Source organism: Aotus nancymaae, unplaced genomic scaffold (assembly GCF_030222135.1).
Source record: "Aotus nancymaae isolate 86718 unplaced genomic scaffold, 86718_ANA_hifiasm-v0.15.2.pri h1tg000009l, whole genome shotgun sequence".
NCBI classification, from domain to species: Eukaryota; Metazoa; Chordata; class Mammalia; order Primates; family Aotidae; genus Aotus; species Aotus nancymaae.
In genome coordinates this window covers 14331139-14347157 of record NW_026988420.1, presented here as the reverse complement: position 1 = coordinate 14347157, position 16019 = coordinate 14331139, and the positions used below count along the sequence as shown (strand labels likewise).

The 16019-nt window shown below is 45.3% G+C and overlaps 1 protein-coding gene across 1 annotated transcript in view; it reads left to right on the top strand.

Moving 5' to 3' along the window:
* The first annotated feature begins 11030 nt into the window (after positions 1-11030).
* KPNA3 (karyopherin subunit alpha 3) overlaps positions 11031-16019 on the top strand; it is a 110960-nt gene continuing 105971 nt past the window's right edge. The window contains exon 1 of the mRNA XM_021674539.2: positions 11031-11271. Within this exon, the coding sequence (XP_021530214.1) occupies positions 11203-11271 (69 nt within the window). The 5' untranslated portion in view covers positions 11031-11202. The remainder of the gene's footprint in view (positions 11272-16019) is intronic.

Here is a 16019-nt window from a genome sequence, read left to right as displayed (position 1 = left end):
CACCAAGTTAGTCAGGCTGGTCTCAAACTCCTGACCTCAGGTGATGCACCTGTCTTGGCCTCCCAAAGTGCTGGGATTACAGGCATGAGCCACCGGCTGTATTTCTATTTTATAACTTAACTATCTGAAACTTGGAAAGTTTAAGAAACTTCCCATGGTCACAAGTCTAGTAAAAGATAAAAGATTAAGGTGAATTGAAAAGATGGAGTCTGTCTGTTGCCAAATGTGTGTTGTGTTCTTTCTAGGGCAGCCATGCAACTTTCTGTGATAATAGTCTATATCTTTGTTACCAATACAGTCCCCACAATATGGTGGTTATTGCACACATAAAATGAAACTAGTGTGACAGAGAAACTCAAATTTTTTTTTTTTTTTGAGGCAGGTCTTGTTCTCTGTTGCCCAAGCTGCAGTGCAGTGGCATAATCATAGCTCACTGCAGCCTTGAACTCCTGGGTTCAAGCAATCCTCCTACCTCAGCCTTCTGAGTAGCTAGGAGTAGTTAAATTAAAAAATTTAAAGAAATTTTTAAAAGAATTTTTGTAGAGATAGGGTCTCATTATATTGCCCAGGCTGGTCTTGAGAGATCTCAAGAGAGATACCCCCACCTAGGCCTCCCGAAGTGCTAGGATTATAGGCATGAGCCACTGTGCCGGCCCTAGGAACTTACTTTTTAGTTACATTTAATTTTAATTTAAAGTTAAATAGCCACATGTAGCTAGCAGCAGCTGTACTGGACAGCACAGCTGTAGGACGTCACACTGCCTTGTCTATAAATGCTTAAGCTACTGTGATCTCATGTATAGGACATCTGGGTATCAAAGACAGAAAATGTGAAATAGTAGTTGGAGGAAAAAATACATTTTATCCAAAGCAAAGTCACTTAAACTGCAGTATTTAAAGGGAAATAGACCTAAAAGTTAAAAGACTCATACATTTAGGTAAGAAAAATTTCCTTTAGAAAATTTCTATTGGCCGTTTCACTTAAGGATTATTAATGTATTGGAGGTGTTGATTTTTTTTCTTTTTTTTGTTGTTGTTATACTATTTTTTCATTTTAATTTTATCATTTTCTTCAAAGCTACTGCAAATCAAGGCAGTGTTGATTATAAGGGACATAGAAATCTGAAAAAAGGGGAAAAAAATTGTGCCCAGAACTGTATTGTTTACTTTGGGAGGCCAAGGCTGGCAGATCACCTGATTCTAGGAGTTCAAGACCAGCCTGGCCAATGTGGCGAAACCCCATCTTCACTAAAAATACAAAAATTAGCCAGGCATGGTGGTGCAGATCTGTAATCCCAGCTACTTGGGAGGCTGAGGCATGAAAATTGCTTAAACCTGGGAGGCAGAGGTTGCAGTGAGCTGGATTGCACCACTGCACTCCTGCCTTGGCAACAGAACAAGACCTTGTCTCAAAAAAACAAAGAAAAGGCCAGGTGCGGTGGCTCACACCTGTAATCCCTGCACTTTGGGAGGCTGAGGTGGGTGTGGATCACCTGAGGTCAAGAGTTTGAGACCAGCCTGGCCAACATGGTGAAACCCTGTCTCTACTAAAAATACAAAATTATCTGGGTGTGTTGGCACATGCCTGTAATCCCAGCTACTCAGGAGGCTGAGGCAGGAGAATCACTTGAACCCAGGAGGCAGAGGTTGTGATGAGCCAAGATGGAGCCCTTGCACCCTAGCCTGGGCAAAAAGAGCGAAACTCTCTTTCAAAAAGCATTGTTACTGCATGTTTCAGTTCTCTAGGCATTTTCCAACCTAGGGAAATTCCTCAAATAGAAGGGACAGAGGAAAATCTCTACAATCAAACTAACAAACCAGTCTTTTTGGGTTTCTGCTTTCAGGTGTCTCCTGCCTCCCATTACTTTGTTTTCCAGGAATGACTTTAGAGCTGAATGTTTACAGACTGGGGTCTTTAATCTCCGTAATTAGTAAGCAGAGTATGTCTCCCCTAAACAGCAATCTGCAAATGATAAAACGGTATCTACTTAACACAGCTCTAGATGACAAGCCCTTTTTTGTCTGACTTCTGGATTTAGTGGTTTGTCTGAGTCCTCTCCTAGTCCTGCTGACTTGATAAAATCTCTTTTCAGTAGAGACTAGCTTTTCACACTTGTTTAGTTCTTTCTTTTTTGGTAACCAATTTACCTAGACCTTTTTTGGTTTGTTTGTTTTACAACTAAATATAACATCATTGTCCTGTGGAAACCCTTTTGTTTATGCTAGATCAAAGAGGTGTCTCTAGGCTCTAGGTGTTGTGAGCCAGATAGGGCATATGGCTGTCCCTCATCTCTCTGTATGTCTGCCTGCAGAACACCAAATTACAGACGTGGGCCCTGCAATCAAGTTGCACGGACCCTCTCTCCTCCTGACCATGCAAGAGTTACTTAGCATTTTTTGGCCTCAGTTTCTTCCTCTATAAAATAGGGGTAAAAATAGTTTCTACCTGATAATACTGTTAGGATAATTAAATGAAGTAATCCAAGAAAAGGCTTAACGGAATTCGTGGCACATGGTGCACTCAATGGTTGTCATTGATTTTTTTTTTCTTTTTTCTTTTTTCGAGACAGAGTTTCACTCTTGTTACCCAGGCTGGAGTGCAATGGCGCGATCTCGACTCACCTCAACCTCCGCCTCCTGGGTTCAAGCAATTCTTCTGCCTCGGCCTCCCGAGTAGCTGGGACTACAGGCGTGCGCCACCATGCCCAGCTAATTTTTGTATTTTTAGTAGAGACGGGTTTCACCCTGTTGACCAGGATGGTCTCGATATCTTGACCTCGTGATCCACCCGCCTCGGCCTCCCAAAGTGCTGGGATTATAGGCGTGAGCCACCACGCCCGGCCTCTTTTTTTTTTTTTGAGACGGAGTTTCGCTCTTGTTACCCAGGCTGGAGTGCAATGGCGCGATCTCGGCTCACCGCAACCTCCGCCTCCTGGGTTCAGGCAATTCTCCTGCCTCAGCCTCCTCAGTAGCTGGGATTACAGGCACGCGCCACCGTGCCCAGCTAATTTTTTGTATTTTTAGTGGAGACGGGGTTTCACCATGTTGACCGGGATGGTCTCGATCTCATGACCTCGTGATCCACCCGCCTCGGCCTCCCAAAGTCTGGGATTACAGGCGTGAGCCACCGCGCCCGGCCTTGATTTTTTTTTTTTTTTCTATTTATATCTCTACATGTTGGCAATTTTAAAAAATAATTTTATTTTTTTTTCTGTTCCGGGATTCACATGCAGGATGTGCGGGTTTGTTACACAGTTAAACATGTGCCATAGTGGTTTGCTGCACCTAGGTATTAAACTCAGTATCCATTAGCTCTTTTTTCTAATGCTCCCCCCACTCCCCACCGTCCCCCAATTATTATTATTATTTTATAACTATAATCGCCATCTTCACCAGACTCTAATATGACTTTTTTCTGCAATAAAGAATGTGCTCAGTCGGGTGCAGTGGCTCATGCCTGTAATCCAAGCACTTTGGAAGGCTGAGGCAGGCAGAGCACAGGTCAGGAGTTGAAGACCAGGCTGGCCAATCTGGTGAATCCCCGTCTCTACTAAACACACACACACACACACACACACACACACACACACACACACACACAAATAGCAGGGCGTGGTGGCAGGTGCCCACCTGTAGTCCCCGCTACTACTTGGGAGGCTGAGGCCAGAGAGTCACTTGAACCTGGGAGGCAGAGGTTGCAGTGAGCCGAGATTGCTTCATTGCACTCTAGCCTGGGCGACAGAGCAAGACTCTGCCTCAGAAAAAAAAAAAAGAAAAAAAGAAATGTACTCCTCATTTTTATTATACCAAATATTTTACGGATTCCCCTCCAATGGTTAACTTTAATGTTTTTTTCTCTACTTGAGTTTATTTATTAATCCACCTGACATTTGTTGAGGTCCCATCATGTACTATGTACTATATTAGACACAGGGAAGCCAAAAATGAGTGAGACATAAATGCTTTCTTCCAGGTATTCATGTTTACTGGAGAAGATGATGCAGAAACAGATAACAAATCTGGTATTCATTCAAAGAGGTCACTTTCCAGTAGGTCTAGTATTATCAAAATAACTTCCTTCAGGGATCAGCTGAAACTGGATACCAAAAGTTTGCTTCTTGTTTTCTGGTGTGGGGAGGGGAGGGTGGGTGTTAATAATAGGTTAGATATATCAGACATTCCATCTGCTGGAGTTCACCTCGTTTAATAAGGTCATTCATACCTAAGTGTAAATGAATTATTTCTTATTTGAGATAATGATTTATCTTAATAATGTTTAATTTAGTTTTTTTTTTTTTCAGATATGGGATCTCATTCTGTTGCCCAGGCTGGAGTGCAGTGGTGTATTTTAATTCACTGCAGCCTCAAACTCCTGGGCTCAAGCGATCCTCTTGCCTTAGCCTCCTAAGTCTCTGGGATATACAGCCATGAGCCATGGCGCGCAGCCTATCTCAACAATTTTGAGAGTGAAAACTTTGGTTTGAGGGTGATTTGGTGACCTAATGTATTTGAGACAGGGAAGACCTGGTGGTTTGAGCACAGTGGCAGCTTCTGGAAAATCAGAAGGCCCATGAAGGACTGGGCATGAGTGGAAAAAAATCAGAACACTCAACTTCTGGTCCGTTTGAGAATTATGATCATTTACTGTCTTCGTATTTTTCATCTGTAAAGTAGGGAGAGACAGGAGAAGAGACACTGCTGGACTGGAGAGATGTACTCACGGGTTCATAGCATTATGCCTTCTGAGAGGAGGCTTCCGGATCACCCAGTCCAACGTGCTCATTTCACAAGTAAGCAACTTGCTACTTATATGAAATAACCTGTTCAAGGACACACTGCTTGCTATTTAAAGAACCAGCAAGTTACTACACTTCCAAGACTGTGTTCATCTCGAAGGTACCATTTGGTTCTATATCTAGTATTATAAAATTATATTTTTATACATATGTACTACACTAGTATTGTAAAATTATATTTTTACATATGTGTACAATAGTATTGTAAAATTGTATTTTTACTTATGTGCAAAATCATGCAGAATCATGACCCTGAGACTTTTAAGTATATTCTAAATTATGCCCACTACAGTTTTAACATTAAATGTATTTTATTGTAGTCTAATTATTTGCAAATGATATTGGAGGTAAAACGTGTGTGTCCCAGGCCCATTAGCCCATTATTATGCATTGAGGTAACCTTATTTGTGTTATCCACATAATTATGTAACAGTGCTCACTGGCCAGACACTAGCCTTCCTTGAGCTGTCCCCAGTTATTTCTGAGGATTTCTCTGGTTCTTCCTCTCTGACTTCTCACCTTACTGCTACAATGCTGTGTCTGCTGCTACTGACTATCATGGATCATGAGATGGTTGCTCTGCTAGGCACACCCCATGACTGATGCTCTCTGGAGCGGGGACACCCCTTGGAGAGGAGACCTTGCTTTCCTAGAGTCTAAGGACTGTATTCGTTTTTTGGGGAGAGTGGAGGTCTTCATTACCCCTGTTCTAGACATTGGCTACAACAGAAACCACTTGCCTTTCTGTGCTCTTTTTGCTTCCATTGTTCCTGCTGACACCAAGAACCCTGGCCATGCATTGGAACCAGAGCCCCAAGCTCCGCCTGCCACAGAGAGAGATGGAGATGACAATTTCAACCATGCAGGGCTCTCATGGGGATTAGAGATGATGTATATAAATGCCTGGCAGGTATGCAGTAAATGAAAACTCTTTTTATTTTAGATTTCTTTACCACTGAGGTAAGAGGACTGCTAGGTGGCTGGGTTGATGCATTTGGATGTCATTGTCTTCAATTTTCAGTATTTGCTTTTTGCTTCAGGTGTGCTTGGAGTGTGGTGAATTACCCAAAAAGTGATCATGAGGGAAGGAAGGAGTTTATTCATTCATTCATTTGTTCACTCAGCAAACATGCAGGCTAGAACATGGTGCTAGAACAAACACCTGCGACTGGATAATTTATAAACAACAGAAACTTATTTCTTACAATTCTGGAATCTGAGAAGTCCAAGACCAAGGTACCAGCAGATTCTGTGTGTGGTGAGGGCTGCTCTCTGCTTTAAGATGGTGCCTTGTTGCTGTGCCTCGCATGGCAGGAGGGATGAACACTGTGTCCTCACACGGTAGAAGAGACAGAAGGGCAACAGGCACTATGGCGCTCCCTTCAACATTTTTTTTTTTTTTTTGAGATGGGATCCTGCTATGTTGCCCTGGCTGGAGTATAGTGGCTGGTCACAAGTGTGATCATAGTCCACTATAGGCTCAAACTCTCGGCCTCAAGCGATCCTCCTACTTCAGCCTCCCAAGTAGCTCGGGCCACAGGTACACACTGACTCCAACCTCTTTTATAAGAGCACTAATCCATTCATGAGGGCAGGGCTGTGGTGACTTCATTACTTCCCAAAAGACCTCACGTCTTAATACTAGCACACTGGGTATAGGCTTCCAACGTATGAATTTTGGAGGGACACAGACTTTCACACCATAGCAATAGGTGAGAGAGATAAGATGACACAAATTGCAGCAATACAAAACTGTAAATAAAGTTCTTCTGAGGTTCAGAGGGAAAGATATTACTCCTGGCTAGAAAGATGGTAACAACTAATATTAATATAGCAATTTCAGAGCACTTCCACATGCATTTTTGAATCTGATTCTCACAAAACCCCAGTGATTCAGGATCCTCACTTGTAGATGAGAAGAGGATACAGGGCAGATAAGTGACTTGCCTGGGCTTGATCTGATAGGATTCAGCCCTGGGACCTGAGTTTTCAGATTCTGAAGATCCTTGCACAATGCCATGCTGGGAAAGCTTCCTAGAGAAGGTGACCATGTGGGATGAGTATTAAAAGAGGAAGTGATGTTGACAGGCAGAGATAGGGGCAGGGCCATCTGAGCAAGTCAAACAGCAAAGATGTAAAAACTGGAATGGTTAAGATATACTTGGAAAAAGGTGAGCAGAACATGTTAGCTGAAGCATGAGTGATGTGCAGGGGACCAGAAATAAGAAACGTATCTTGCACTGTGGCTGCGTCACATATGATCTTAACCACTAAACAGTTTATTTATTTTATTTAATTTTTTTTTCTTTTTGAGATGGAGTTTCACTCTTGTTGCCCAGGCTGGAGTGAAGTGGCACAGTTTCGGCTCACTACAACCTCCGCCTTCCAGGTTCAAGAGATTTTCCAACCTCAGCCTCCCAAGTAGCTGGGATTACAGGCATGTGCCACCAGGCCCAGCTTTTTGTATTTATTTTTTTTTTTTAGTAGAGATGGTGCACCATATTGGTCAGGCTGGTCTTGAACTCCTGACCTCAGGTGATCCACCTGCCTAAGCCTCCCAAAGTGCTGCGATTATAGGCATGAGCTACCAAGCCTGGCCCTAGACTGAGTTTGGAAATGATTTGATAGACAATGGCAGAGGGGAAGGGTATGCTGACTGGGAGCAGAGATGAAATTGGGAAGAGCTGAAGTGAAATTGCTGTGGAGGGATTGGGGAGGCAAAGGGACTGCTTAGGAGGCATTAAGGTAGTCTTGTGGGTGGCATGGGAAGAAGAGAGAGATGCCAGAGACACTGAATGGTGAATTAACATGGTGACTAGGTGAGGGAGTTGAGGGAAAGACAAGAAGTAAAGACAGCTCTTAGCTTGGAGAGGTGTCCCTTCAAGAACGGTTATGCCAATAACAGAGTGGCGAGTTTGCAGAAAGAAGCTGACTTAGGAGGCAAATCATTAACTCCTTTTCTGATCTGTTATGCTTGTGTTAACTGACTGCTGGCATGAGTCCCCATTCTTTGGGAAGGCGGAGAGCGAGTCAGAGGGTTTGACTGACCCCTGGGCTGAGGGTCCTTCCTTCCTGTCTGCCCACAGACCCCCTAGTTCTTCATACATCTGCCTGATGAATACAATGCTTGGTATATGGTAGATACTCACAATATGTGTGGAAAATAAATCCATTTAAAAGAAGAGCTGTCCAGAGAAGTTTCAGGTCAAGGGTAATGATTAGAGTGAGGCAAAAGAGAAGGAGATAGTTGCTAACAATGAGAAGTACCAAATTTGAGTCCCTGGAGGTGGTCATTTCCCAGAGATTAAGGTCTCCAAGGTCTGGTGCAGGATATAAGTGGTAAAAAACTTGGTGAAGTTCTGTGGAGTCAGGGTGCCAAATGTGTGGATGCTGACGTTACCAGGGATACTGGCCAAGGGGGAATAAATGACTAAACTAGATCTGGGCAAAAGCAGGGCCCTGCTCTGGACTGGGCATGAAGAGAGGTGGCATAAGGCAACCTGAAAAGGGAATACCTACTAAATTATAATAGAGACTGAACAACAGTCTGAAAATTTATCTTCCATTTAGTCAAGGAGAATGGCAAACATACAAGTTTTGTTTCCTTAAAACCCAGAGTTGAGCTAATGTATTTTTTTTTTTTGAGACCCGTCTCCCACTGTCGCCCAGGCTAGAGTGCAATCGTGTAATCTTGGGTCACTGCAACCTCCACCTCCTGGGTTCAAGCAATTTTTCTGCCTCAACTTCCCAAGCAGCTGGGATTACAGGCATGAATCACCATGCCTGGCTAATTTTACTATTTTTGTAGAAAAAGGGGTATCACCATGTGGGGCATGGTTGGCCAGGCTGGTGTCGAACTCCTGACCTCAGGTGATCTGCTAGCCTCGGCCTCCCAGAGCATTGGGATTACAGGGATTACAGGTGTGAGCCACCGTGCCTGGTCTACCTAATGTATTCCTTCTAAAGTTACAGCTGGGGTGTGTGTGTGTGCGTGTGCGTGTGTGTGTGTGTGTTTCCCTTCAAGTGAATGGTTAGACTAAGAGTAGATTTTACAAACTGAGGACCTGATATTCTGAAGTGACTGAATCACTTAAGTCCATTAAAAAATGTGAATTAACACATTTTTAATGTGTTATTTAAAAACAAAGAGGAAAAGAATAGACCTTTTTGGTCTTGTTTGAAAAGTGGAATGTTCTGGCAACACTGGGCCACAGTCCAATATAAATAGAGTATCTGAAGCCTGTATTTATCAACAAGCCACACCCCACCACTCACAAGAGGAATGCCCCTGGACATAGCGTGGCCACCAAAGGCTTCTGAATTCCTGACTTCTGGGCCTCAGGCTCTTTAAGCTTCTTTTGCTTTAAAGATTGTCCTTCTTTTTTGATCTCTCTCTCTCTCCTTTTTTTTTAGGCAGAGTTTCGCTCTTGTTGCCCAGGCTGGAGCGCAGTGGCACAATCTCGGCTCACCATAACCTCTGTCGCCCAGGTTCAAGCGATTCTCCTGCCTCAGCCTCCCAAGTAGCTGGGATTACAGGCATGTGCCACCACACCAAGCTAATTTTGTATTTTTAGTAGAGATGGGGTTCTCCATGTTGGTCAGGCTGGTCTTGAACTCTGAATGTCTGGTGATCTGCCCTCCTCGGCCTCCCAAAGTGCTGGGATTACAGGCGTGAGCCATCGTGCCTGGCTTTTTTGATCTCTTCATGGTATATTCTTACCAACCTTTGACCTCATCAATTAAATTCTTAAGTAGTAGATTACATACCTGTTCATGTCTGCCATAGATTCTGAAAATGAATTATTTAACACACAAGCAAATGAAGCCCACCTGCTCCACAAAGCAGCTCCTTTTTTGTTGTTGTTTTGTTTTGTTTTTTAGTTTTTTTTTTTTTTTTTTGAGACGGAGTCTCTCTCTGTTGCCCAGGCTGGAATGCAATGGCGTGGTCTTGGCTCACTGCAACCTCCGCCTCCCGGGTTCAAGCTATTCTCCTGCTTCTGCCTCTCGAGTAGCTGGGACTACAGGCGCCTGCCATCACGCCTGGCTAATTTTTGTATTTTCTATAGAGATGTGGTTTCACCATGTTGGCAAGACTGGTCTCGAACTCTTGACCTCATGATCCGCCCGCCACGAACTCCCAAACTGCTGGGATTACAGGCGTGAGCCACCGCGCCCGGCCAAAGCAGCTCTTTATTAGTGTAATTTATCCAAATTTCCCTCCATCATTCCTTCGATGCCCCCGGTGGGGAGTGGGAGTGCTACACGGGAGAGTCTGCGGCCCAGGGCTTGACTGCTGCCTGAGGGCTAAGATTACGTGTGGTGGTAGAAAAAGAAGAGTTGGGGGCATGGAAACACAGGAACTGCCAGAGTGAAGGTTGCAGAACCGGGCTTGGGAGGATGATGAAGAAACTGGGCGACACTAAAGTGTCGTTGTTGAACTGGCGTTCAACAAATATTTATTGAGTACGACGCGCTAGGCACTGTTTTGACACTAGAGATTAAGCAGCAATTCAACGAAAGTACCTGCTCTCACTGAGCTGAATTCCCCGTGCGGGCAGCCAGGTAACGCACATAAACACTTACACTTATATCACATAGATACATATGTACATGTCAGGTAGAAATAAATGCTATTTATAAAACTGAAGCAGAGCATGGGAACAGCGAATGAAGGTGGCTGCTATTTGAGGAGACCCCCAAAAAAGCGAGACAGCAAAGCACCAGCGGTTGTTCTTTTTCTGATTTTCTAGCTACAGGCAGCGAGGTGCGCTCCCAGGAAACCCCGCCCTCTTCCTCCTGATAGGGCTCAAAGTGCCAGGGAACCTCCTACTCTTCCCCGCCCAGGGGCGGGCTTGGGTCGCGCGCGGGGCGTGGAGGGGGGCACTTCGCGCCCAGCAATATGAGCGCGCCGCGCAAACAGCCGCGCGCAGCGATCCCGGCATGCTCCTTGTCCTCCCTAGGCGAGTAGAATTCCTCCGGGCGGATCGTGGCATGCTGGGAACTGTAGTTGACGACCGCCGACCCGCGCCTGAAGGGCGGTAAAAGCCGCGAAGTCACGCTCCATTTCTGGCACAGGACTTCCGACACCGAGAGATTGTGGAGAGCTCTTGTAGGGAAAGAGGGCAGGGTCATCCCGAGAACGCCCAAGCCGATCGCCGCCCCCAGTCACGTGTCGCCAGCCTCCGCGGGCGCGCGCCGCTCTCAGAACCGTTCCCGCCCCACCCGGCCCGGCCATCGGCCCGCGCCTCCCCCGGCGCTACTGCCACCTCGCGCTCGGAGGCGTCACGGAACGTGCTCTCCTCTCCCCCCTCCTCCTTTCCCTCCAGCTCTCCCCCTCTTCCCCCTCCCGCGCCGAGACTCGCCGCCGCAGCCGCAGGAGTAGCCGCCGCCGGAGCCGCGCGCAGCCATGGCCGAGAACCCTAGCTTGGAGAATCACCGCATCAAGAGCTTCAAGAACAAGGGCCGCGATGTGGAAGTGAGTGTGCTTCCGCGATCTGGGCCCGCCTGGCCGCGCCGGCCGGGCGATGCGGGGAGGGGCGGGGGGCCGGCGCCGGGCTGGTTCTCTCCAGCTTATGGTCGGCCGGAGTTGGCCGCCGCCTCCCGTCACCGCGGCCCCGGTCTGGGCTGAGCGGACGGCGGGACACGGGCCGGGCTGCAGCCACTCTCCGGAGCTGCCCGCGCGGCGACCGGGAAATGCCGGGGTTTTCGGCCCCGTCACGCGGGCGCGGCCTGATGTCGGCGAGGAGGGGATATGGAGCTGAGGCGGGGTCCGCGGGCGGTGGCCGCGCGGACAAACGGGGATGCTCCCGCCCCGGCCCGCCGACCGCACAGCCGAGGGGGCGGTTGCTGCTGGCGCCCGCCAGCAGCAACCTTCCGCCCGGCGCAGCCCCCTCGGTGCCTCCCGCGCATGGAGCCTCGGCTCTGCTGGTCCCGGCTCCTACCTTCTGCGAGCCGGGCCTTGGCGGGCGGTGGCGGCCCGCAGAGGGGGGTGGGGACCAGCCGGGTAACTGACTTGTTGGAGGGTGATGGATGGGGGCGGGTAGGATGCGCCAGGACCATTTTCTTATATTCCAGTGCTCTTCTTTGGACTACTCGTACCGACCTGTTCTAGCTCATACTCCTGCAACTGCTGGTATTTGGAGCGAGCTGAAGGTGGACAATAGTTTGCCATCTATTGTGTTCAGGCTTTGGAAAAGAGGTTGTTCCGACCTCCGCTCATAGGACTTATTTTCTTAGCCTTTCTTGGAGTGGGGTGTGCATAGGGTGATAATTTCTTTGACACGTTATACTGAAATAAATTGGATACATAGGTTCATACGTCCTCTCACATACCTCTTGCTTCAAGCTAGTAGAATTTCCAAGTGGTTGCAAAACTAAGCGTTCATCGCGGTCACTCAGTTCGTTGCTACTCAGCATGTTGCCATTGTCTCATTAAGGTGACATTAGCAGGTACTATTTGCAAACTCGGCTTATTGAGGCAGCGCTAGAGGTCTCTCTGCAGCCGCTGAAAGCAATGAGTACATGCACAAACTTCACTGGGCCTGTGACCTTTGGATTTGTTAGAGGGAAAATGGTTTTAAGGCTACAGCCTTCTTTTCTAATACTGGGTGACATGATATGCAGTTTTGTAGTTTTTGCTAAGAGGCTAGTGTGATTAAGAGGTGAGTATTTTATCCTGTCTTAAGGAAGGTGGTGGGTTATATATACCATTCAGCGTTCTATTTTGTAGAGAAACAAACTCAGGCTGTTTTTCAGAGCTACAAAATTAAATACTAGTAGGAAAAACCTAGGGAGATATCCGTGGAATTCCCATTTGAATGAGTCAAATAAAGATCATGTATTCTTTCCTGGTCATGGTTAAATAATCCTTGTGAGAGATACATCTAAGCAAAAGTGAAACTTAGAAATAGGAACAAGAAATTTTGGAACTGCCTCCTGTCCACTTGATGATAAGTGTTAATTTTGAACTTTTCCCATTCTTGAGGTCTACCTCGTTTCAAATAAAAGTTAATTGAAAAATACTCATATTGTTTGTACATTAAAACCAATAACATTTTTTCTTCTCTTGGATATTGGTATGGGTTTTTGTTTCATTGTTTACCTCTTATTACTATGTTCTGGTAACTCAGTGATACTTAGTAAGGACTCCTGCACATAATAGATACACAACAAATATTTGCTAATGATAACAAGTAACCAGTGACTTTTAGATGCATGAAAAAGAGCATGGTTGCTAAGCCATTCAGCCTGGTATTGGTCACAACACTACATTTCTTGGGATTCTATAGGGTAACTTAAGACATGAAATAGACATTCTAATGGTAGTTCTATTATGGCAGACACTGTGTTAAGGAGTTTCATGATACCTTATTTAATCCGTGTAACAAGTATGAGTTAGGTGTGGCATTATCCCTACTTTACATGAGGAAAGTATTTTTTGAGACAGAGTCTTGCTCTATTACTTAGGTTGTAGTACTCAGGCACTCATAGCTCAGCTGCAAGCTTAAACTTCTAGGCTCAAGGAATCTTCCCACTGTGGCCTCCCAAGTAGCTGAGACTACAGGTGGACAGCACCACATCTGGCTAATTTTTAATCTTTTGTAGAGATGGGGTCTTGCTTTGTTGCCCAAGCTTGTCTTGAACTCCTGGGCTCCAGTGATTCCCTCACCTTGGCCTCCCAAAGTGTTGGGACTAGAGATGCCAAGCTGTCACACCCAGCTGGAACTTTAGATGCAAAACCTCAGTGTGCTTATGTAGCCTGTGCAAGTCACTCAGTGGATATGGGCATTATTTATTCACTAATTGTCTATTCGGTATCTATCAATGTTAGGTCTTTGGGATAAGGGATAAGATGCAGTCTGTACCTCAAGGAGTTTTCATTCAGTGGGGGTGATAATTACAATGCAGTACAGTTGTTACAGTGTAGTATTCCGAAAATGCATGAGAGAAAACTACTTGGAGCTGAGCAGACAGGGAAGATACTCTGATGAACTTCTAATGGATGGGAGTGAGCTGATTCTGAAGGATGAAAGAAAGGTGGCCGGGCAAAGGGCAGGAGAAGTGGGGTGAAAGAAAAGGGCATTCCAGACTAGAGGGAACAGTAATTGAAAAGTCCTGAGAGAAATGTAGGAGAGAGAGAGTCTAAAGGGTAAACTGGGGCCAAATCTGATTAAGGGCCTTTATTGGGGATTTAGGCATATCTAAGCATAGATACCATGTTTCCTCTTATCCATTGGAAACATAGTACAACTTAGCTCTGTAACTGAGTAGTTGTGGTTATCAGGCTGTTCCAGAACAGTGAAATGCACTTTGATGAGATAAGATGCCTATTTTTTCACATATAGGATAGACAAAAGCTAAAACATGTTATAAATTATAGAACCAGCTGATACACAAAATGTTAGATGCAAGAATAAGATACACACTTGTTTAAAAAAATGAAAGGGTAGAGTTAATGCCAGGGGATTGTGAGTAGAGAGAGGGTTGAGGAAGAAAATTTTTTTTGTCATTCAATCAGGAGAGACTTCAAGAGATCTTTGGAGAGGAAAAAAAAATGAGGTTAGTGAATCTTATAGAAAGTATGTACCAATGTTAACTGGTGAATAAATATCCAGGTAAAAAAGAAGAGTGATTATATTAGAGTGAAGAGAGGAGACTTCCATATGGCCTGTGTTAGTCCAAGAATATCTTGTGGCAAAGAGTTGCTTGGAAGCTTTTTCTTGATAGGGAGATCTGAAGGAATTTATTCCAGAACAGAGAGGAGGTGTAACATGATTAGAGCAATGGAAAGGGTGACAGGGCAGTAATACCTAGAATTCATTTTGGAGAAATAGTGCTATTTGGTCTGCAAGGAGGAGTTTTCCAAAAAATTGAGCCTGGGAATGGCTACAACCTGGAATGAGGATTGGATGATGCTGTTCCTCCTCCCTTCTCCTCCTCCTCTTTTACATTCTCTTTGTAAAGATCACTGAAGAGAAAGGGGGTAAAGGTTATTCTGAGGTTTATAGATGGAGGCAGGGAGGGAGTAATTATTATCATTGATAGAAATTTGCAGCTTGGGTAGGGGAATGGATTTTGTAGCTAAAACTAGGAAGTACATATTGAAAGGGAAACATTTCCTTTTATTTGTTCTGGAATGTGCTTTTTTCAAAACAAAACAAAACAGGGTCTGGTTCTGTCACCCTGGCTAGAGTGCAATGGCCCAATCTTGGCTCACTACAACCTCTGCCTCCTCCCAGGCTCAAGCCATCCTCCCATATCAGCCTCTCTAGTAGCTGGGACTGCAGGTGCATGCCACCATACCTGGCTAATTTTTGTCTTTTTTGTAGAGATGGGGTTTCACCATGTTGCCCAGGCTGGTTTCATACTCCTAGCTCAAGTTATCCTCCTGCCTTGGCCTCTCAAAGTGTTGGGATTAGGGGCATGAGCCATTATGCCCGGCCCTGGAATGTGCATTTTAATACTAGACCTTATCATGTAAGGCACTGATTCTTAAACTTTTTTCTGTTTTCAAAGGTAACTTACAGAGAAGTGTGCAAAACAGAAATGTTTTGTTTAATGAGTACTTATAAAACAAATGCTCAGGTAACTGCTATCCAGGTCAGCTTCTCATTTTCTTGCTCCTATATACCTCGGGCATGTGACATTTTCATTAGTAAGAGTAGTTAATAATTAGTATTTTAAAAACCTTAACATTTATTGTTTATACCGGTGCTAAGTGCTTTATATAGATTATCTGTTTAGTCTTCACAACAGTCCTATCAAGTAGGTACTATTATTATCCCCATTTACTGCTGAGGAAACTTGAGGCCTACAACTCTTAAGTAAGTGGCCCTAAGTTCTCCATCGGGTGTTAAGTGGCAAAGCCTGGACTTATATCAAAGCTTGATGCTAAGCGGCCAGGCGCAGTGGCTCATGCCTGTAATCCTAGCACTTTGGGAGGCCGAGGCAGGTGGATCACCTGAGGTCAGTAGTTCAAGACCAGCCTGGCCAACGTGGTAAAACCCCCGTCTCTACTAAAAATACAAAAATTAACCAGGCATGGTGGCGCGTGCCTGTAATTCTGGCTACAAGCGAGGCTGAGGTGGGAGAATCACTTGAACCTGGGAGGTGGAGGTTACAGTGAGCCAAGATCATGCCATTGCACTCCAGCCTGGGTGACAGAGCGAAACTCCATCTCAAAAACAAACAAAGCTTGATGCTAAAGCCAGAACTCTTGCTTAT